General features: G+C 38.7%; 1 protein-coding gene across 1 annotated transcript in view; it reads right to left on the bottom strand.

The window, feature by feature from the left end:
* The window catches only part of kl-5 (male fertility factor kl5), a 243,383-nt gene that overhangs the window by 174,180 nt on the left and 45,258 nt on the right, over window positions 1-23,945 (bottom strand). Inside the window, exons 4-6 of the mRNA XM_086840572.1 lie at window positions 6,593-6,858; window positions 5,972-6,539; window positions 5,805-5,917 (exon numbers count right to left, since the gene is read on the bottom strand). Of these exons, the coding sequence (XP_086696698.1) occupies window positions 5,805-5,917; window positions 5,972-6,539; window positions 6,593-6,858 (947 nt within the window). The remainder of the gene's footprint in view (window positions 1-5,804; window positions 5,918-5,971; window positions 6,540-6,592; window positions 6,859-23,945) is intronic.

Below are 23,945 nucleotides of genomic sequence, written 5' to 3' on the forward strand. Positions count from 1 at the left end.
GCGCGGGAGCGCTTAGACTAGCCCGATGAGCAGTGCGCGAAGAGCCGACTTGCGGAAGTGCAAGAGCGGCAAAGCTTTGGAAACTCGTGGGCAGAGGCGGCGCCGCGAAGGGCCTCCTGACGTGAACACCACCTACATAGGTGAATGAAATAAAAGCAGGCATAACTTCATTGTTTTTAAACATAGATATATATAGTTTATAATATATTAATTCTTAGTGATCGAAGTTAGCTTCCTCTCTTGTTTTCCTTTTCTTGTCAAGAATTGACAAAACTGAGTGTCTTTGGCGTCACACATACATACATACATACATACATGCAAAGAAAGATGTAGCCGGTATGTATTGACACAATGTATCTACAACCCTGCAGTACCAGTCATCAGTAATTCATCGACGTTTCATCAACAGTCAAGGCAGTGTTGTTGATGATTTATCGATAAACCGTCATACAAATTGTTGCTGAATTTAACATGGGCATGTCCTAGGCTGTCATCAACAATTTATCAATGATTCATCAACAATTCATCAACAAATTCATCAACAATTCATCGATGAATCATCCACAGGTCATCAACAAATTTCTGAACGGCCGGCCATGGTACTGCCGACGACAGCCATCTAGACTACCGTCGTAGCTGTATCGTGGGCAGAGCGTCGTAGTAGACGTCGCAGTCGGCAGAGCGTCTACTCGTTAGAAGTCGCAGTCGACGCGTTGATGACAGTCGATGACAGTGGCCTATTGATGACATGTGGTACTGCAGGGAATGTATCGAGCAGCGCCAATTCTGTGCGACACAAAGGTCGTAGATTGGCAGACTGCAACAAATGCCGAAGATCGGGAAAGCAGTACAAAACAGAGGACGGAGAGAGAGTTGCAGCGGTAGATCGTCAAATCTAGAGATATAGTAATCGTGACAGCAAAGCAGAGTAGCACAGCAAAATAAGCGTCTGTCGCAAAAACGGGAAAGCAGTGCACCTACAAAAGATCGTTTAAGTAGGTAGGCTTTAGAAGGTTAACAGACGTTAGTCTTAAATAGGAGTTTTCCAAGTGTTAAAGAAGCTGTGTGCAGATTCATTTCGTATTTTATTATTTGCCTCGTTGCCTACGGTATCCAAGCATAGCGGTTTTGTCAAACTAAACATATCTTCCAAATACTCAGTTAATTCATCCACTACTGGGCCACGCTGCTCGCATCCGAAAAGCAACACACTAGGGGTCTTTCCGGTACTACACTGAACGGAATTAATTATAGCAAATTCAACACCGTTAAGTAACTTATACCCGTCGCTTTGATCCAAAGGCTCTGATAGTTTTCCCAGCATCGGAGTTAGAATACGGTTCACCCGTTCAACTTGCCCATTTGCTTGCGGGGCCGCCGTAGCCACTTTAATATGCTCGATATTCCTAGACTCAAGGAAAGCTTTAAACTCAAAGGAGGTAAAACAAGTGGCTCTATCAGAAACAATTTTACGGGGTCGACTATAGTATTCGAAATATTTCTCTAAGGAACAGTTCACTTCTCTAGTACTCGTAGAGTTGACGGGATATAATTTCACAAACTTCGTGAAAGCATCGATGATAACTAACATATATTTCCTCTTCAAATTAATAAACGGAAGGGGACCTAGGTGATCAATATGAATTGTATTGAATGGGATTGAAGCTTTAGGTATACTATGAAGCGTTTTCTTATGAATACCTTTTGGAACTGAATGTAGAATATATTGTAAACAAAAGTAAATCAATGTCATAAGGGGAGGCACTTACAATTCCAACGATCTCTTCAACATACGGGGCAACGGGCAACCAACGAGACATATTTTTGTCTCGGAGCTCTCCCCTGACTAAACATCGGAAGATGTTCTCGCCTTTATACAAGGCAAAACCAGAGCCGAAAAAATTAAGATAAAGGTGGAAAAGTTCAAATTTTCTTACGCAATGGATCTTTCATCTTTCAAAATAAATGTCCCTAACGAGCTCTTTAACACTATTTGCTCTCCCAACTTCTGGCCAGAGTACATCGTTGTTAAGGAGTTCGAGGCGAAGAAAAAGAAAAAACGGCCTGTAGGAATAACTCTTCCTAGGCCTGATGATACCACTGCGCCTTCTACGTCTTCCAATCCCCACCCAAAAAACTAACCTACTCCTTAGGTATTTCCTATCAGAATGCAAGAGGCTTACGTAGTAAGCTTCCTAACTTGTATTCTATTAGCCTTTCGTTTGCATCTCAGGTTATTGTGCTCACAGAAACCTGGTTAAAGCCGGAGATTCTGAGCTCCGAAGTTTTTCCAGCTGTGTTCACGGAATATCGGCTAGATCGCCCTATCAGACGCGGGGGTGGAGTTCTTATAGCGGTGGACTCCTCACTCACGTCAGAATTATTAACCTTCGAGGAATGCAACGATGTTGAATTCCTCTGTGTGAAGCTATCTATCAAAGGTAGCTCCATTTTTATTACCTGTTCCTACATACCACCACTGTCGGAACTTTTTATTTATTGGAATCACCTTTCCGCTATTCAGATGGTTTCCAGTAGACTTTTGGATAGAGAGTTGGTAGTTCTAGGAGATTTTAATATCCCTAGTGCTATTTGGTGCTCAAATAATTCCACCAATACTCTCCATACACCTACACAACATGACTTTATCGCTGGCTTGTTTGACATTTCGCTGTCTCAAGTCAACCACGTTCGAAATTCCTTACAGCGTTTGCTCGATCTTTGCTTCGTCTCTGATCCTGCGAGAGTCAGTTTAGCAAGGGTGGCGCCTCTAACGCAACCCGAAGATCCTTATCATCCAACTTTCGATGTGACTCTTGATATTGGGTGTGACGCACAGAATATTTCTGACCGTCCAGCCAGTAAAGTCTTATGTTTTCGCAAAACGGACTTTGAACGGCTGAATAATTTTATAAACGAGTTCAATTGGTCCGATCTATACATGTGCACTGACATGGCAGTTGCCGTGGATATTTTTTACAGCGCCATGAATTAATTTTTTACTGAATGTGTTCCGTTATATTATCCGCCAAGCTCGAATAAACCGCCGGGGTTTACTTAAGAGTTGAGCTGACTTAAAAATAAAAAATCTAGACTGTATGCTAAATTTAAAATCACCGGTTCTCAATCTGCCCTTTCATCTTATTTATCAGCTCGGTCAAACTTTACCGTGCTGAACGCGCAGTGTTATAAAAACTATTTAACTCGTTGCAGGGCCCAGTTCTCACAGGACCCAAAACAGTTTTATAATTTCGTTAACACTAAACGTAAGCCTAAAACAAATCCTTCCTCGCTTTCATTTGAAAATTCTAATGCAAATAATGATCAGGCAATAGCCGATCTATTTTCGCAGTTTTTTCAAAAAACCTATTCTAGCTCTTCTTATCTACACCAGACCTATTCCTACGACATACCCAAAACAAACTTAATTTTCTGTCCTAGCCTAAACGAAAGCTCTCTACTTTTAGATCTTCATCGTGTCAAGCCAGTTTATTCGCCAGGTCCCGACGGAATTCCTGGCTGTGTGCTCAGGTATTGTGCCGACGCCCTGTGCTATCCCCTTCTGAAATTGTTTACCTGGTCCTTGGAAACCTCCCACTTTCCCATTATTTGGAAGGAATCGTTTATTATTCCTCTCCACAAAAAAGGTAGCAAATTGGATGCCAGCAATTATAGAGGAATCTCTAAGTTGTCGGCCATCCCTAAATTATTTGAAAACATTATCACCCCTCACTTACAGCACCTTTGTAGATCGGTTATTTCTCGATGTCAACATGGTTTTATGAAACGAAGATCAACAACAACAAATCTTTTGGAGCTCTCTTCCTATATTATAAAGGGCTTCCATAATAACTGTCAGACAGATGTAATCTATACTGATTTCAGTAAAGCATTTGACTCTGTTAACCATTCTCTCCTCGTTAGAAAACTCGATTCAATGGGTTTTTCAAGTGATCTTCATAATTGGATCTCAAGTTATTTGAATGGCAGGACGCAAAAGGTCCTCTTTAAGAATAATTTGTCCAATGTTATAATGGTTACATCTGGCGTCCCGCAAGGAAGCCATTTGGGACCCTTATTGTTTACATTATTTATAAATGACCTGCCCAAAGTCTTGACTAACTCCAGAGTACTTATGTACGCGGATGACGTCAAGCTTTGCGTGCAATACAATGACGTTGCCTGCCAGTCGGATTTACAAACAGATCTTAAAAATTTTCAAACTTGGTGCCGTGTAAACCTATTAAACTTAAATGACTCGAAATGCAAGCTTATGACATTCTCACGCGTCGTTCCTAAGCTTGCTACCTACACGCTGAACTGCTGCTCTTTGGAAAGAATTAATTCTGTTGACGATTTGGGCGTCCGCTTGGACCCAAAACTTGACTTTATTGATCATATTTCGTCTATGGTGAATAGAGCCAGGGGTGTGCTTGGATTTATTAAGCGGTGGTCGAAGGAATTCAATGACCCCTATGTTACTAAATCCTTATATACTTCCTTAGTTCGTCCTATCCTAGAATATGGATGCTGCGTTTGGAGCCCTCAGTACGGCGTCCATAGTAAACGCATTGAGTCAGTTCAAAATAACTTTTTACTTTTCGCTCTACGCGGCTTAAATTGGGATGCAAATCAAAGATTACCTTCCTACTCTAGTAGACTCCTATTAATAAACTTGCCGTCCTTAGCCAATCGTAGAACGATGCTGGGGATAACCTTTATTTTTAACCTTATACATGGTGATGTGGAAAGTGCTGACTTGTTGAGTCAGCTTAGTTTCCATGTACCATGTAGAACTACTAGATCCTATATCCCATTAGTGTTGCGCCACTGTAGAACCTCCTTTGAACTGCATGAACCTTTTAGAGTGCTATGTGCAAATTATAATGATTTGTACACACTAATCTCTAACGTAGGTACCCTTCTCAAATTAAAATATTTAATACTAACACACTTAGTAAGCATGCAAGCTAACAATCTGGCAGCACGCCGGTAGTCAATTTTCCTCGTATTCTGTCCTATATTTTTCATCGCGCCTACTAACACCTAACCCAAACAGGCACGTGCCTGATGTCATACGGGCCACTTGAATGTACTGACCTTAGTGCATCAACGTCCAAGCGGTATAAATAGTTTAATCGTAAGAAGTATGCAGTAATTAAAGTAATAATCATTTGTTAAGAAACTCAATAAAGTTAAAACGGTGCATATATAATGAGTAGTGGACTTCATGTTTCGTTCTAGATCTTAGTATTTCCATGAGGACGGTTGCTGCCTCGTTTTGTGACTTTGTCACAATAGACTGTTATTGCTGCTGGTCAGTGCATGATCACGGTCGATGTCAAGCTAGGGATAAAAGCTATTGTCGATTACTTAGAGATCGCAGGCACGAACTATTGGGCAGAACTATTTTGGACATAGTGGACATCAAGGTTAACAAAGAAATCACTGAGTTTTTGTGTCAGATCTAATCCAGATATATCGACGAGTAGTAGAGGTATTCGGATACTGAATTTCTTAAATAGGTAGAGAGCATGTTCTCACAACATGTGACAACAGGTTCCTTCGCGGAATACTCAAAGCGGTTTAAGCTATATGCAAACCCTTAATCAGATCATTTTTAAATAATACTCATTACTTTTAAGGTCAACGATAATTGCGCAAGAGATAGTTTGTGTTTTTCATCAATAGGAAATTGATGAATATAATATAAGTTCTTTATGATGAAACCAATCCGAAAAAAATCATTGTTTGTAAAAATAATAAATTCCTACGTTTATTCGACAGTATTTTAAAGCACTTACGGATATTCATAAAGCTCGTGCTCCTTGTGCAATGCGGTGATTCGATGCTTAAGCTTTTTTAAAAATGATATAGCTCCAGACACTTTCGGAAAGCAATCATCTGTTGGCAGTTCCTATAAAAAAATTTTTAAATTATCTTACACTTTAAGCCTTATTTATAAACTCACATTTACTCCCATCAACGTAAATATATTCTTGAACTCGTTGAAGTCTTTTTTTACATACATTATCTCCTCTTCAAAATCGTCGATGATGACGTGCATAAACGGCTCTATATGGTCTTTAATTATGGGCCGAAGCAAAAGAGACCCTGCCAGTAGTAGATCGTGTGTATCTTCAAGCGCTTTCTCTAATTGAAATGAGACCATGCGTTCCATTATATCGGTCTTGGCTTTGAAGATGAGCCGGTCTTTGTCAAAATTAGAGTGCTCTGCGTCCGGGTCTATTGGGTTGTATTGAATGTTGGTCCATTCGCGGTAAATACTGTTGTACTCTTCAAGAATCTTCTCTAACGCTGCAGTTATCTGGCGGCCTTTTAGACCCCCTATTACAATCTTCTCTAACTTCTGAAAGTCGCGACCTGTATTGAATAACTCTTTGAGCTCTTCCATTCGGATAATAAACTTATCTAACCGTCCAAATATTTCCTCAGGGTGCCAAGTCCAGTCTTGAGAATTAAAAGTAGTACCGATTTTAAATTTCTTTAAAGAGTTACGGCATTCTTTATAGACAGTTCTGATTGAAAAAAATAAATTAAAGTAAGTTTAATATTCAGTTTTTCTACTTACTTGTAATAGTCGAGGTGCTGTATATTTGTTTCCACCTTTTTATAAGCCTCATCTACATCACCTTGAAAAATAGAATCAGGTTCAACAGTTCGAATAACACATTCGATTACAGAGTTATGAAACAAATTAAAAAACAGAGTCATATTGTTAAGAGTATGAAAATAACGGGAGTGACCCCAAACTAATCCAACCGTTAGCATCAATGAGCGGATATCCTGCCGATTATCGTCCATATCGTTAGACTCAAATTTGTCCATTTTTTTTTTCTGAAATTAAAAAAAAAAAAACAAAGATTATTATTATTATGCACTTAGCTTTTTGAACTGACTCTTGTTATGACATTAAAAGAAAAATGATAAAGAGGAGGCTCAATGAAATGAAATGTTACTAAACACATGTTGTATTTAGTAAGGACAGAAGTATATGTTCCAAGAGTCCAACATCTGTGTATTTTTACATTGTTTTATAAATCCTTAATTTCTGACCTGACTTTACAAACCGACCACATAATCTATAACAAATTTTAATTTAAACCAAAGTTTTCTTTAATAGCTCAGTGTAGTGCATTACAATATTAATATTAAGGCGGTTAAGTTCCAATCTTGTTATTCATTTTTCAGTTTCTCTTCCTTTTCGTTTATTATAATATTTATTAACGATATAACAGAAAAAGAATCAATAACATAACATGTCGTCCTCTATTTTGCGTTCAGAATAAAAATTGTATATCTAGGTTAATTAAATTCGTAGTCTTATCGCGTTTGTAAAATATAAATGCGTTTAGGTTTATATTGTGCCGAGCCGGTTGTGGTCCAGGGGAAGTCCCGATTCAGAAAACAATAGCACATAAGCGATAGTTAAGCAATGATTGAAACGATACCGATAGGTAAAATAGTAGATGCCATAAAGCATCCTTTTCTACGTGGCTGACGGATTCAAAGTGGAATGCTTAAAGACTGGTGGAACACGAGGGTTCCAAAGACTTTGACTTGCCAAGCAGCTGGCGGATGCGATTTCACAACTAAAACAGCAGATGTCGACACTGACAGACATGATGGCCCAGTTTGTCAATAAATATCCCAACAGCCAACCAGCAGCAGCAGCGGGCGGAAGAGATTGACCTAGGTTGAATCTACCCACCGTAACCCTGGGGATCATGCGGAGAACAGCCACTGCAGACAAGAACCCTGGAGATGAGAATTCAATCTCAGTAAACCAGTTCATTGGTCGTGTCGACAAGGTGGTTGATGCGTATCAATGGAACCAGTAATTTGTACTTCTTGCCATATATACAAAGCTGAAAGGTACCGCCAAAATGTTGTTCGATTCTTCGCAGGTACTACACACCACATGGAACAGTTGTGCAGCAGCTATCCGAGAGGAATTCGAGAGGAATGCAACCAGACGATCGAAGGAAACCATAAAGGAGTATTGTTTCCGCAGGTGAGCACTTGGGGTGCAACAAGCTTTATATGGTCGGCGGTGCTCAGTCCATAGTCTTTACAAAAGTGGAACCGCATAAAAAAATTACAGCCGGGAGACAACGAATATTTTTTTCTCAACTTCTAAAGCTACTATAAAGGAAATGACTGAATCTGAAAAAGAATGCATAGTAACGTGATGGAATTGCAGTAAAAAAATTTAACGTTCAATTTCTCAGTCGACGTAATCGATGCTTTAGAGCATTTACTTGAACGCTCAAATAAAATGGGAAGCCACATTTGTGTATTTGTTAAAAAAAATTGAAATTTATATAGAACTATTTTGTGCCAGAAACAAACATAACATTGGTGAAAATAATGGGTTCAAAGTAAGAGGTGTTGTGTATGATCAATGAGGTAACAATAGAAAATGTACCTCGTTACTTAAAGTCACGAATGAGAAACCTTACTTTAGCTTCAATAATCAGAAATATTATATGTTTTATGACATTCCGAATCTTTTCAAATCTATAAAAAAAACTTACTAAAAGCTAAGTTTTAATCCCCTGACGGAGTAGTTGATTTTGATGTTATACGAAAGGTATACGAATTAGAGCAGGGATTAGTAACAAGAATGAGTAAATTAACTTAAGATCACGTTAATCCATATCATATCATATTAATCTTTCCAAGTGAACGGACGTGTTTTTTTCTTGCGCTCTCGTTTTGTATTAAAGTTTGAATCTAACCACTGGGGTTTACTTAATGTTTTTAATTTGTGTTAATAACTTCCCGTTCACTTCGCGTGTGCATGCAGCTTTTCTAATTTTGTTTTTATAATTGGTTTTATTTTCCAATTTAGTTGTGCTGCTAGTGCTAGCTTTTGCATATTTTGAATTCCTTTTTGTGCCTTCTTCGTTTAGCTTTTGTTTGCGCCGTCGCAACAGCTAAACGTTTTATCTATTTATCTCCCACGCTCTCCAACTCTCTCGCTTTAGCTGTGCCGCTGCACTTCTTTTCATATCTAATCTAATACGCTCTCCCGCTCTCTCGCTCTCGCTGTGACTCTTCACCTCTTTCTTTATAGCTCTGTTGTTATTTTTTTTCCAAGTACAAGTACAGTGGTAAGTCCTCATAATGTCCGGAACTATTGTCTGTTTTGTTAAAACCTGCCAAAAGCCAATTGCTGCAGGTGACCTTACAATCGGCTGCTGGCTGTGCGACAACGTCATGCACGCCAAGTGTATTGGAGTTGCAGCTCGGACGGTGGACGATGTAAGAAAAAACATCGGCCTGCGTTACTGTTGTGAGGCCTGTCGCGATCTAGAAAGGGAGATGACGTCTTTCATGCGGCAAACCAAAAGCGGTTTTAAGGGCATTTTAACGAGTTTTCGTAAAACTCTTGATATGTTCTTGGCGCTGGACACCCAATTTAATAGCCTTACGCTAAAACTGCTATTGGTGGGCAGCATGTAGACGGACCCCAACTACCTGCAACAGGCTCTCAGCAGCAGCCTCCCACGGCACAGCCCTCGACCTCAGCATTAATTCCAAGAGTGCTGAGATCGAGCGCTAGGAAAGATTCGGTATCCGAATGAGCAGCGGGAGTGCCTGTACCGCCGGTGATTTTTGTTTTATCCCCTGGGGGGTCGCAAATATTGACCCCTCAAAGTCCCGTCCACACAAATATATCTGCCCAGGGTCTTAGGCCCGGAATACCGGCCGACAATGGCACGGCAGATAACCAATCTGCCTTGCCAAAAGCCCTTATAGCGGTTCCACCAACGATACATATTTTTGTCTCGCGGCTCTCCCCTGACCAAACATCGGAAGATGTTCTCGCCTTTATACAAGGCAAAACCAGAGCCGAAAAAATAAAGGTGGAAAAGTTCAAATTTTCTTACGCAAGGGACATTTCATCTTTCAAAATAAATGTCCCTAACGAGCTCTTTAACACTATTTGCTCTCCCAACTTCTGGCAAGAGTACATAGTTGTTAAGGAGTTCGAGGCGAAGAAAAAGAAAAAACGGCCTGTAGGAATAACTCTTCCCAGGCCTGATGTTACCACTGCGCCTTCTACGTCTTCCAATCCCCACCCAAAAAACTAACCTACTCCTTAGGTATTTCCTATCAGAATGCAAGAGGCTTACGTAGTAAGCTTCCTAACTTGTATTCTATTAGCCTTTCGTTTGCAACTCAGGTTATTGTGCTCACAGAAAACTGGTTAAAGCCGGAGATTCTGAGCTCCGAAGTTTTTCCAGCTGTGTTCACGGTATATCGGCTAGACCGCAATATCAGACGCTGGGGTGGAGTTCTTATAGCGGTGGACTCCTCACTCACGTCAGAATTATTAACCTTCGAGGAATGCAACGATGTTGAATTCCTCTGTGTGAAGCTATCTATGAAATGTAGCTCCATTTTTATTACCTGTTCCTACATATCTCCACTGTCGGAACTTCCTATTTATTGGAATCACCTTTCCGCTATTCAGATGGTTTCCAGTAGACTTTTGGATAGAGACCAGTTGGTAGTTCTTGGAGATTTTAATATCCCTGGTGCTATTTGGTGCTCAAATAATTCCACCAATACTCTCAATACACCTACACAACATGACTTTATCGCTGGCTTGTTTGACATTTCGCTGTCTCAAGTCAACCATGTGCGAAATTCCTTACAGCGCTTGCTTGATCTTTGCTTCGTCTCTGATCCTGCGAGAGTCAGTTTAGCAAGGGTGGCGCCTCTGACGCAGCCCGAAGATCCTTATCATCCAACTTTCGATGTGACTTTTGATATTGGGTGTGACGTACAGAATATTTCTGACCGTCCAGCCAATAAAGTCCTATGTTTTCGCAAAACGGACTTTGAACGGCTGAATAATTTTATAAACGAGTTCAATTGGTCCGATCTATACATGTGCACTGACATGGCAGTTGCCGTGGATATTTTTTACAGTGCCATGAATTAATTTTTTACTGAATGTGTTCCGTTATATTATCCGCCAAGCTCGAATAAACCGCCGTGGTTTACTAAAGAGTTGAGCCTACTTAAAAATATAAAATCTAGACTGTATGGGAAATTTAAAATCACCGGTTCTCAATCTGCCCTTTCATTTTATTTATCAGCTCGGTCAAACTTTACCGTGCTGAACGCGCAGTGTTATAAAAACTATTTTACTCGTTGCAGGGCCCAGTTCTCACAGGACCCAAAACAGTTTTATAATTTCGTTAACACTAAACGTAAGCCTAAAACAAATCCTTCCTCGCTTTCATTTGAAAATTCTAATGCAAATAATGATCAGGCAATAGCCGATCTATTTTCGCAGTTTTTTCAAAAAACCTATTCTAGCTCTTCTTATCTACACCAGACCTATTCCTACGACATACCCAAAACAAACTTAATTTTCTGTCCTAGCCTAAACGAAAGCTCTCTCCTTTTAGATCTTCATCGTGTCAAGCCAGTTTATTCGCCAGGTCCCGACGGAATTCCTGGCTGTGTGCTCAGGTATTGTGCCGACGCCCTGTGCTATCCCCTTCTGAAATTGTTTACCTTGTCCTTGGAAACCTCCCACTTTCCCATTATTTGGAAGGAATCGTTTATTATTCCTCTCCACAAAAAAGGTAGCAAATTGGATGCCAGCAATTATAGAGGAATCTCTAAGTTGTCGGCCATCCCTAAATTATTTGAAAACATTAACACCCCTCACTTACAGCACCTTTGTAGATCGGTTATTTCTCCATGTCAACATGGTTTTATGAAACGAAGATCAACAACAACAAATCTTTTGGAGCTCTCTTCCTATATTATAAAGGGCTTCCATAATAATTGTCAGACAGATGTAATCTATACTGATTTCAGTAAAGCATTTGACTCTGTTAACCATTCTCTCCTCGTTAGAAAACTCGATTCAATGGGTTTTCCAAGTGATCTTCTTAATTGGATCTCTAGTTATTTGAATGGCAGGACGCAAAAGGTCCTCTTTAAGAATAATTTATCCAATGTTCTAAGGGTTACATCTGGTGTCCCGCAAGTAAGCCATTTGCGACCCTTATTGTTTACATTGTTCATAAATGACCTGCCCAAAGTCTTGACTAACTCCAGAGTACTTATGTACGCGGATGACGTCAAGCTTTGCGTGCAATACAATGACGTTGCCTGCCAGTCGGATTTACAAACAGATCTTAATAATTTTCAGACTTGGTGCCGTGTAAACTTATTGCAAGCTAATGACATTCTCTCGTGTCGCTCCTAAGCTTGCTACTTACACGCTGAACTGCTGCTCTTTGGAAAGAATTAATACAGTTGACGATTTGGGCGTCCGCTAGGACCCAAAACTTGACTTTATTGATCATATTTCGTCTATGGTGAATAGAGCCAGGGGTGTGCTTGGAATTATTAAGCGGTGGTCGAAGGAATTCAATGACCCCCAAATCACTTAATCCTTATATACTTCCTTAGTTCGTCCTATCCTAGAATATGGATGCTGCGTTTGGAGCCCTCAGTACGGCGTCCATAGTAAACGCATTGAGTCGTTCCAAAAGAACTTTTTACTTTTCGCTCTACGCGGCTTAAATTGGGATGCAAACCAAAGATTAACTTCCTACTCTAGTAGACTCCTATTAATAAACTTGCCGTCCTTAGCCAATCGTAGAACGATGCTAGGGAGAACCTTTATTTTTAACTTTATACATGGTGATGTGGAAAGTGCTGACTTGTTGAGTCAGCTTAGTTTCCATGTACCATGTAGAACTACTAGATCCTATATCCCATTAGTGTTGCGCCACTGTAGAACCTCCTTTGAACTGCATGAACCTTTTAGAGTGCTATGTGCAAATTATAATGATTTGTACACACTAATCTCTAACGTAGGTACCCTTCTCAAATTAAAATCTTTAATACTAACACACTTAGTAAGCATGCAAGCTAACAATCTGGCAGCACGCCGGTAGTCAATTTTCCTCGTATTATGTCCTATATTTTTCATCGCGCCTACTAACACCTAACCCAAACAGGCACGTGCCTGGTGTCATATGGGCCACTTGAATGTACTGACCTTAGTACATCAACGTCCAAGAATTTGAGCTTATGCGGGTATGTTTGACAACCCTGACATTTAGTCACACTGTTCCTGCGGCAATTACAGCATGTAACCAAAACAAGCAGCTCCAACGAAATAGTTCAGAAGTGGCAGCCTCTATTACTGCATTTGTCCAAAGAGTTAATGATTACTTTGCCTGAATAGCAGAGTATTAAGGGGTTACAAACAGTTAGAAGGCCAAAAAAAAATGAATTTTTCAGAGTGTTTTCTTAAGAAACTTTTTAACTTATGGACCCAAAAATTTATACACATATTATAGTATCTTTAACTGTATTTTAAGAGTTAGAACTGGTAAAAATATTTATTTATTTTTAACTCTTTTACACCCGAACACGAAACTACATAGATCAACCGAAATTAAAAAACCAAACAGATTTCGTTAGAGTAATGTCAAATCTAGTAATTAATCGAAGGAATAAGCAAAATAAATTTGCTTGCGTTCGTGCAAAAGGTAACGGCAACGATAAAGGCAAAAGGTGATGGTAAAGTGGTAACTTCAGTTAATGAATTTAATATAATAATTGCCAAACTAATGCCTTTGCTCATTTCAAAATTTTTCCAAAAGACAAATTGCGAATCAGATGATGATGTTATGTTGCCAGTAGAGTTTGATTCAATTATATATCAGCCTGACATTGAAAAGAAGGAAATACAGCAGCAAGTGTATTCTGTATCATATTGAGGAATTATCCAAAACAATAAGAGGTACTTTAGCAAAAATATGGATTTTTTGAGCAATATTGTACCCATTGAATTAACTTCGAGTAGATATTTTTGTGGATAAATTTCAAAGGCATCTAGTTGTGAGAATTGCAGATCGTTACTTATTAAAGAAAATGAGCAATTATCAGGTCCATCTGAGCTTTTTATACGTGAAAAAAAAACTACTCGAACGACTTGGACTTTGGAATATTAAAAGCACCATCTGATATATTTTATATAATAAACAACAACTTAATATTAGAAAATTTATTGTGGACAAATGAATTAAGTAGTTTTATGGATGCGTTTTAAGTTGTTGCTATCGTACTTGTTATGTAAATGCCATGCCTAATTTCTAGTTAAATTGTTCTAATAACTTAGGATCTTGCTGGCAGAAGAAGTTATTGCCAGAACTGTGTGCTATTGGAACATAAATTGGAAATTTTAAGTTATTCGGTCTAATTAAAAGCCTATCTTCAGATGACTTGTAGTCTAATTGACAGTTTTATTTTTAATAAATAATAGTTCCTATTATGCCATCACAGGGGATAGTTAATTGTAAGTCCTTGATATGAATATCATGTGGTTTTATATACTTAGTGGTCTGAATCTCAATAGAGGTTAATCCTTTGGATTTGGTAACCTCTTGACTTGTTTTTATGTCAATAATGTTATTATCATGTATGTCTTGTTTTTGCACCTGCGTCTACTAAAAAAAAAGTTATTTTTCCGTAGCCACATGGCTGAATGGTACAAATATGTTCTGACTGAGATTAATAGTCTGAACCCTTCCATATTCTACTTTTGAGTATTTAAACAGTTTTTAAACGAGTTTTCCAATGTATTTTTGGCTACTCTGATGTTATTTTGGGTCGCGCTGTTGCTTTCTCTGCTGCAGATGTCCGTGACCGATCGGCTCAGGCGGGGCATGTGCCGGTCTTCGCACTGATCGTTGGTCTCATGCACATAAATTTGCATGTTGCAGCTTATAATGGCCCAAGGCAGTCGCTTGGGCAGACATCTGGTTTCTTAGGCAAAGGCTTAGTGCTTAGTGCTTCATTTACTATTTAAATATTTGCTAAGTGAGTTGCGGTATTCGGCTTTCTTAGCCGGAGGCTTTCATTTAAAAAAAAAAGGAAGCTAACTTCGACACGAGTTTATATTCCCTTGCAGATAGATCTTCTTCTATGACTAGGAATTCATACAATATAAATTATATATATTTGTGTTAAAAAACAATGAAGTAATACCTGCTTTCATTTCATTCACCTATACATATTATATTAGCAGTTTTACATTCACAGATTTGCATTTTTCCTCTACATCAAACGATCGTTTGGATGGCACCTATATGATATAGTCGTCCGATTTTCATGAAATTTGACACAAAATTTAAGACTAATATAAATGGCTATACCTCAAATTTGATAAAAATCTGTTGAAAACTAAAAATGTTATAATTTTTAATTGTATTAATTTCTCGATCGTTCCTATGGGAGCTTTTTGATATAGGAGTCCGATTTTCATAAAATTTTACACAAAATTGAAGAGTATAATAAAATGGCTATATCTTAAATTTGATCAAATTCTGTTGAAAACTGAAAATGGTATAATTTTTTTTTGTAAACATTTTCCTTTCATTCCAATGGCAGCTATATGATATATTCGTCTAATCTGGCCCTTTCCGACATATATACGAGTGAGAGTTTATAGAAGGCTAACTACAACATTCTATTCAGATACCTTCAAGACTGAGAGAATAGTTTGCGTATAAACGGACAGACGGACATGGCAAGATCGACTCGGCTATATACTTTATATAGTCGGAGGTGCCTCCTTCACTGCGTTGCAAACTTCTGACTGAAATTATAATACCCTGCAAGGGTATAAGAAGTAGCTCATCAGCTAGCTTTTGTGCCGGTGCCCATGTGGGCGGCGTTTTTGTATATGGCTACTTAATGTGTGCTATTCTTTTATTGATCTTTTTTCTTTGGCCTCCACGCTCGCCCATTACCAGCACCCTACTCAGTCAGACTTTCTCCATTTCCATCCCGGTGCCTATTGACTTCCTCCTTATTGTTGTTCTTCTTCTTTTCTTTTTTTATTCCCGGTCACAGCAAAGAGTGTATAAAGTGGAAGATTCGTAACGCAATAAGATTTTTTTGCACACGATTTTTTCGTGCTGGCTCTTGAACTGGCTCCAGGCTCTCTCACATTTCGTTCTAGCCTTTTTCTGCAACGAGCTGACGGCAACACTGCTCTAGAGTCTAGAGTCAGCAGCACTCTCACGCATACAGCAATGTTTTCGTTTCAAATCAAACGCTTTTTTATTTTCTTCCTGTAGCTGTTTGATACTTTCTCTGGCTGTTTGGCGATATTTCTCTCTTTCTTCATTCAACTCTTTTACTGCAAACTCCTGCAGCAAATCTTTCAGCTCGTTGCAGTCGGTCAATCGCATTTTAACTCCTATTAAAAGCTTAAAAGGCGTGATCCTGGTACTTGGCTCGGTGCTATTTATAGTCTGCTGAACTCTTGCAATGTGCTTATACCATGCAAAAGGACTTTCATAACTCAACTTTGCAAGCATTGGTACGACAATCTTGTGAATCCTTTCGACTTGGCCATTTCCGCGCGGTACACCTTTCACTATGAGCAAATGCTGTATATTGTTCGACTCGTAATACTCCTTTAATGCTTGAGATGTAAAAGCAGTGCCTCTGTCGGTCACTATGCGACAAGGATTTCCAAAATATACAGCTTGCTTCTTCAGACTGCTTAAGACTTCATCCACTCCTGTGCTTCGAGTTGGGTAGAGCCAAACATACTTCGAAAAGCCATCTACTACGACCAGAATATGATTGTTGCGCTTGGTCATTGTCTCCATTGGTCAGACGTGATCGATGTGGTATGTTATGAATAGTCGGTCACCTTTGTCAATTGAAGTAAGAAACTCTTCATTTTGACCCGCTTTGGCGTTTACAATTATGCATCTGATTCAACTCTCAACGTTTCGCTCAGTCTTTTCTTTTAACTAGGGAATAAAAAGCGACTCATTCTCCATGTAGAAATCTTGGTATGCATCCCTTTCTGCAAGACTTCTTACTGCTTGTGTCTATTCATCGTTAGCTTGGGCTTCTTTCAAACGGTGGGTTACAGAGTCTGATAAAAAGAAACACGAGACTCGACTCAGAGTATCTGCATGTTTCATTTTCGTACCGGATCGATGCTCAATCTTGTAGTTGAAATCCTGAATGTATAAAGCCCAACGAGCTACGCGAAGAGGAACTTCCCTCTTGTTCATGGTCATCTTGAATGAGTTACAGTCCGTAACAATTGTAAAATTTATGCCCAACACATAAACACGCCACTTGACTAGAGCTCCAATGATAGCTAACACCTTCAGCTCGTACGAGTCATATTTCTCCTCAAATGGTGAAGTCATACTTGGAATCACCATTCGACAAATCCGACAAAGGCATGGCAATGGTAGCGTATCCATCAATGAATTTTCTGAAGTATGAAGTCAGACCTAGGAATCGTTGAATACCTTTCTTGTCGCGTGGATCGGGACAATCTTTTACGACTTTTATCTTCCCGGGACCTGGAGTGATGGTTCCACCTTGGATAATGTAGCCTAAAAACTGTACTCTGCTATGTAATAGTTGGATCTTACTTCAGTTGATACGCAAACCATTTCTAGCAGCAACTTCTAAGACTTCCTTTAACTTAACAAGTCCTTCTTCAATGTCCTGGCTGGTGTTGATGAGGTTGGTGACGATGAGGTCCCTTAGAACTGCCATGATAAATCTGGTGAAAATTGCCGGTGAATTAGATATGCCAAATGGAACATATAAAAATTCAAACTGTCCTGACTGTGTCACAAATGACGTATACTTTCGAGAACCTGGTTCAATTGGAACGTGGAAAAACCCGTTGGTTAAATCCGAAGTCGTGAATATTTTGGACCCTTGTAGCTTCTCTAAAACGGTCTCCGTGTGAGCCATCGGAAAATTGTCTCGAATAATCTTTTCATTCAACTTTCGATAGTCACAACACAGACGTTTCTTTCCGTTCTTCTTTGACCGTGCACTGTGCAGCACGATGACCTGGCTGTCCGCAACGAAAACAATTGTAGTTGTCATTTAAAACATTTACGTACAAAACTCGGTTTCGAATCAAAACTTTTTGATCCTTGTGTCTCCGTTGCACGCTCTTCATTCTTGTACGATACCTTGTGCGTGCCCCGAAATTTCTTGTAGACTTCCATCTGCTCCTTTAGATTCTTTATCGTTTTAGCCTGGTACAACATTATCTTAATTGCCTTTGCATCCGGCACTCCCTTCACAAAGTACTCGATCAAACTCTCTTCATCTACTTTGACTGGCTTAGCAATTTCCATTAAAGCATACAAATATTCTTGTAATGTTTCTCATTTCTTTTGCACCCGTTGACCTAGCTTACGATGCACCTCAGGAGACGATATTTTGATAGCAAATTCCTCACGCAATGCTGCCTAAAGAAAATTCCAGTTGCGAATATTAACCTGACTACGAATGAATGATTTTGCGGCTCCACTGAGCTACTGCTTGGAGTAAATGAATAATTTAAGCTGGTTCCACTCAACCGTCAAAGCGTATTCCTCTTACTACACTATCTATTGGTCTACATCTGGGCTACCTGTTCCTGCAAAAATTAATACGCTGCCATCTACGTCTTTAAGTGTAAACAAAGAGCGTCTTTCCTGCACGCTACGACCGAGAGCGGTAACTACAGATTCGACCTTACAGAATCGTTATCTTTATCATCCTAAATGCCAACATGAGCAAGAGCCTATCCTGTAAATCGCGCTTCCTACCTGTTGTTACTAATTGTAATCCTCCTAGCTTTGCGCGCAAATCGCTATATCTAATTAACTTGAGAAATTTTTTTTAATATGGTTGATATTATCTTAATGGTAAAGTCTGTTTGGACTGATTGCCAGACAGTTCCAATTGGTTTTCCGTTCCGTTCCGGTTTGCACCTATTTCGAAGCACTGCTTATATCGTACTGCTTATCGTATCGCGGTTACTATATAGATCTGCTCTCCAGATTTCGTCACCGCGTCTGCTTCTTTTAGGAAGATCCGCCTGCTCCACCCTACTTGCTTACCCAGATCTCCTGGCTTCGTGCCCTCCAGATTGTAACCGTCACTGCTTGCCCGCTTGTGCACAACCACGAAGATCCGCCTGCTTCAGATTTCGTCACCTCGCCTCAGCTCTTCCAGTCCCCGCCTCACGCCAATTGCCAATTTAGCTATTTTCCCACTGGCATTTTCCAAATCCTAAATGCGGGATAAATTGTGAACTAGCGGCTAGCGGGAATTATAGCTATTTTCCAAGCAAAATTTACGTACTTTTAGCTTTTTAAAAACCTTTGCCAACTTCATGTATTTTTATGTTTTACGATGCCACACTTATATATTTTGTAATATTTTTCCATTTGAATGGCAAAAAAAAACATCGATATGCCAAAAGAGCATTAAATTTGTTCGATTGTAACAGCCTCTGCCAGGAACTAAGCAACTTTAAATTAAACCTTGGGCATATGATAGGAATCGGCACGGACAACGCAAGTGTAATGGTCGGTTCTAAACAAAGTGTTTATACAGAGTTAAAGAAAATGGTTCCGTCCTTAATTTTAAACAAATGTGTATGCCATTCGCTGCAATTGACTGTTGTTAACACCGCTTGTAAGCATTTTTTACCTGAAGCCTAAGAATATCTTGTATAAGAAACGTATAATTGGTTCGCAAAAAGAGCAAAAAAGCAATCAGATTACAAAAAAAATTATCAGCTCATTAATTCCAAAGAGGTTAAACGAACTATTTGTTTGTATTGTTCCGACTTTAACTTTTTGCCTGTTGAGATCTTATTAATATGCATTTGTCTATGTGTGTAATGGTATTGTACTTCATGTTTAAATATTTATTTTTGTATATGAATAACGTGTATTTTTTGTTAGGAACCTTTCAAAATACCTCGAGCTTGCGACACAAGGTGGCTGTCAATTAAAGCTGCAGTTACCCGAATTCTGCAGCAGTGGATTGAGCTTAAATTGCACTTCAACATTACTGCAACAAATGAAAAATGTTTCAAGGCACAAACGTTGCATACTTTATTTAATGACGATGTCAATCATTTGTATATGCTGTTTTTGCAGCCAATGCTAAGTCAAATGCAGCACATCAACAAAATTTTTCAAACAAGCACTGGAGATTCAAGCAATTTTTTAAATGATATCGAGTTTACGATAAAATCGCTAACGAGCAAAATTATTCCTGATAATGTTCATATTGATATTTTAAAAAGTAATTTTAAACATTTGGTAAAGCACGATTGCAATTTGGGATATGCGTTCGAAAAAAAGCTCAAGGAGTATAGTCAAAACATTTCGAACGAGACAGAAATTCGTTTAAAATGTGTCAACTTTATAGTTGCTTTTGTACTATGCGCACTTATCGAAACTCCACTGTATCTAAGTACGAGTGTAGAGGTACACATAAATTATATGTTTGTATACACTGTGACACTTTGTCGCAGTGTTCAAGTAAATATTCAAGTTTAAGTGCATTTGTAACATGATCGCAATTATGCGCTATGCACTTGAAGTGCTGACCACGCGTTTACCCGCTAGCCGTCGCACACATAAGTACATAACAAAGAGCGTGCATTTCGCATTCTCTCTCTGCAACATATGTAATGCATAAGTTACTCATAAGCATATATACATAAGGTAGCTGAGCTGCTGCAGCGCAGCCCCGCTGTTTAGCCTAAGAGTAGCCTTAAGCAATTTTTGTAAAACCAGAAGGGTTTCAGACTTGGAAGCGACATATCTAGTCGCTCCAGGGAAACTACCAAACTAATAAAAATAAACCCTAAAATCAATCATTACATGGCGACCGTGACGAGAGGTCCTGGAGGACCTCAGGACTAAAGACAAACACAACCATAATACAAATTGCATGGACGATTGGGCAGCAGCAGAAAACTGGAGGAGAGAAACAAAACAAAAAAATATCTGAGTGAGTAGAGTTAAGAGATGGGCAAGCGACGCGGTGGTTTTAATAACAAAATAAATAAAAGAATAGCCAAACTAAAGTGGCTAATGTACAAACAAACACCACCGCCCGCATGGTCTACAGCTCAGAAGCTACAAACTGAGCTAGACTTTCTCATTGAGACCCTTAGAGTCAAGAAAGAAAACGCCCCAAGCTCTAACTCACCAGATAATATTAAGCAAATAAGAAATTTACTAAAGAAAACTCCTACTCAACAAACCAAGCTGCCCAAGCCAACTAAGAAATGTCCAGGAGACTGCGAGGGCCCCCTGTATTCAGCCAGTTGCATTGGGACATGCAACCAGAAGTAAAGGAGCATTAGCCTGTGCCAACCCAGCACCGGCAACGCCACGCGTACCAAGCGGGCCTAGGAACCGACAGTGCCGCAAGGGGCACAGAAGCTGGCCGCACTACAAAGAGTGCATGATACACATATATAATAAGTTATATTTAATAATAATATTATGTAATTATAGTGCATGATACACATATATAATAAGTTATATTTAATAATAATATTATGTAATTATGCGATAAATATATCGCATGATCAATTGTATGGCCAGTAAAGCCATGCTATAGGTAAAGAACATGTACTAGTTTAAGAAATTTTGTCAGAAGCGATTAACGCATGCACTTCTATATGAAGTTAAAAGATCTTTACCCCTTTTAAATCAAATGTCGATGCTGCAAGTGTTCAAAAAAAAATATATATAAATGAAATATTCTAAAATTAAAATGTTCAATATAAACTATGCGCAGTAATAGTATTAGCAAAGATTATTATACCCAAAGAGACATACAAGAAAATACAGACAAAAGAATAGGACAATACAGAATAATATATAGGAATAATCCATTAACCAACATGGGGTTAATAGACACAAAAACAGTGGACTCCACTGCAAACGTCATTAATAAAGTTGAGGTTGAAAATAAAGACATGGGTTTAGTAACCACACTCTTAATAATCATCGTTGTCATTATGTGCGCAAATGTATTCTTCAAAATTTATAAACTGCACAATAAGTGTTTAAGAAAAAAATATATAAGCAAGGCTAATGACCTTGACAAAATTTAAAAGAAAAATTTTTTTTTATTTTAATATACAAATATGAATACAATTGAAGCCATAAGTAAGACACATGAATATGACACATATATACAAACTAAGACAAATATGCTATGGAATGGCATAAAATAAGTATTGAGCTAACTAATATAAAAACTGAATTCGATAAATCATATAAATGTTTATCGCAAAATAGACATATTACAGACGTGACTATAAGCAGACACGCAACAATACTAGTTGCATGCTTTAACCAAGCACGATCATTAATACACGACAATAGAGAGAAACTCAGTTCTCACCACTGGTCGTACGTATCTAGACTCCTAAACAGGTTAAAGACTAACTTAACCAGTGTCAAGACAAAGTTTTTACTTGACATAACAATACCTCCGATACTTAACACACCTGTAGTAATCGAAGAAGTATTAAACACGGAGACAGAAGCAGCAAGCGACTCCGATATCAGTGACCCTGAACAAGCAATTAAAGAAGAAAATCTACACTATCTAACAATACCTGCGGTAATAACATTACCAGAATATTTAAAGTCAGAGTCACCTGAACCATTAAACATGGACGAATTAACAACTACTCAGCAATTTGTCAAATACGTCTCGTCGACAGTACCAAGCTTTGATGGAAAGAGGGATAACCTTAAAAGTTTCATCAATGCCCTGGAAATAGTCGACTTAACAAAAGGTGAAAATGAGGAAATTGCATTGCGAGTTATTAAATCCAAAATATTAGGAACAACCGCAAATAGAGTAAAAGATGAGATGTCGATAAGAGCTATAATCGAGAAATTAAAATCGACAATAGTGGGTGAAAAATCAAGCAATGTCAAAGCCAAGTTGAAAACAATTCAACAAAAAGGTAAGACATCTACACAATTCACCACTGAGTTAGATAGTTTGAGGAAACAATTAGAATCGGCATATATTGATGAAGGTATGCCAGCGGCTCATGCAGACAAAGTAAGCACAAACGATGCTATAGAAGTTCTGATCGAAAAAGCCGAATACGAAAGTATAAAAGCAACCCTAGAGTCAGGATCATTCATCACCATGGATGATGCCATAGGTGCATACATACGGACTTGCACCAGATTAACTGGAAGCGTAAATACCGTATTTTATGCAAAAAGAAACCACTATCGCGGAAATACATACAGAACGAATTTCCGAGGTAGAGGGAACCCAAGATTCAACAATAATTACGGAGGTAACTACAACAACAACTACAATGCTACAAATAGAAGTAATGGAAATAGCAGGGGACGTGGAAATTTTGGACGGGGAAATAATAATAATTACCGACCACGTACCAACACTAGCAATTCAAATGTCAGAGTTACCCACAACACTTCGGGAAACTCCCAAGCTCCCTTAAATACTCAAAATTAGATTATAAAATACACACCATAAACTTTAGTCTCAACATGTTTGTAACACTTAAAAATGTAAGCACCAATAAAAATCTAATATTCTTGCTCGATACAGGAGCAGATATTTCACTGATAAAAGAAAACTCCGATTTTTTTAATAATGTCCAAAAAGAGAACATAATAAATATTCAAGGCATTGGACATGGAGTAATCATGTCCAATGGCCTTACTCAGATTGAACTACAGTCCGATAAGTACATTATTCCATATAAATTTCATTTAGTTTCAGCAGATTTTGCAATACCGTGTGATGGAATAATAGGACTTGACTTCATACAAGAATTCAATTGCAAAATTGATTGCAAACCCTCTAACCATTCTTTCATACTAAGGCCAAATAACCTCAAATATCCAATCAATATCCCGATCGAGTTTAGTCCGGGTAATAATTCAATATTATTACCAGCAAGGTCTGAAGTTGTTCGACAGTTAGAATTAAATACAACAGAGGACTCTGTTTTAATTCCCAACCAAGAAATTGCACCAGGCATATACACTGCCAACACAATTTCTACATCC

This window comes from Drosophila serrata, unplaced genomic scaffold, assembly GCF_035046125.1.
Source record: "Drosophila serrata isolate PLE 108 unplaced genomic scaffold, ASM3504612v1 contig_92, whole genome shotgun sequence".
In the NCBI taxonomy this organism is placed as follows: domain Eukaryota; kingdom Metazoa; phylum Arthropoda; class Insecta; order Diptera; family Drosophilidae; genus Drosophila; species Drosophila serrata.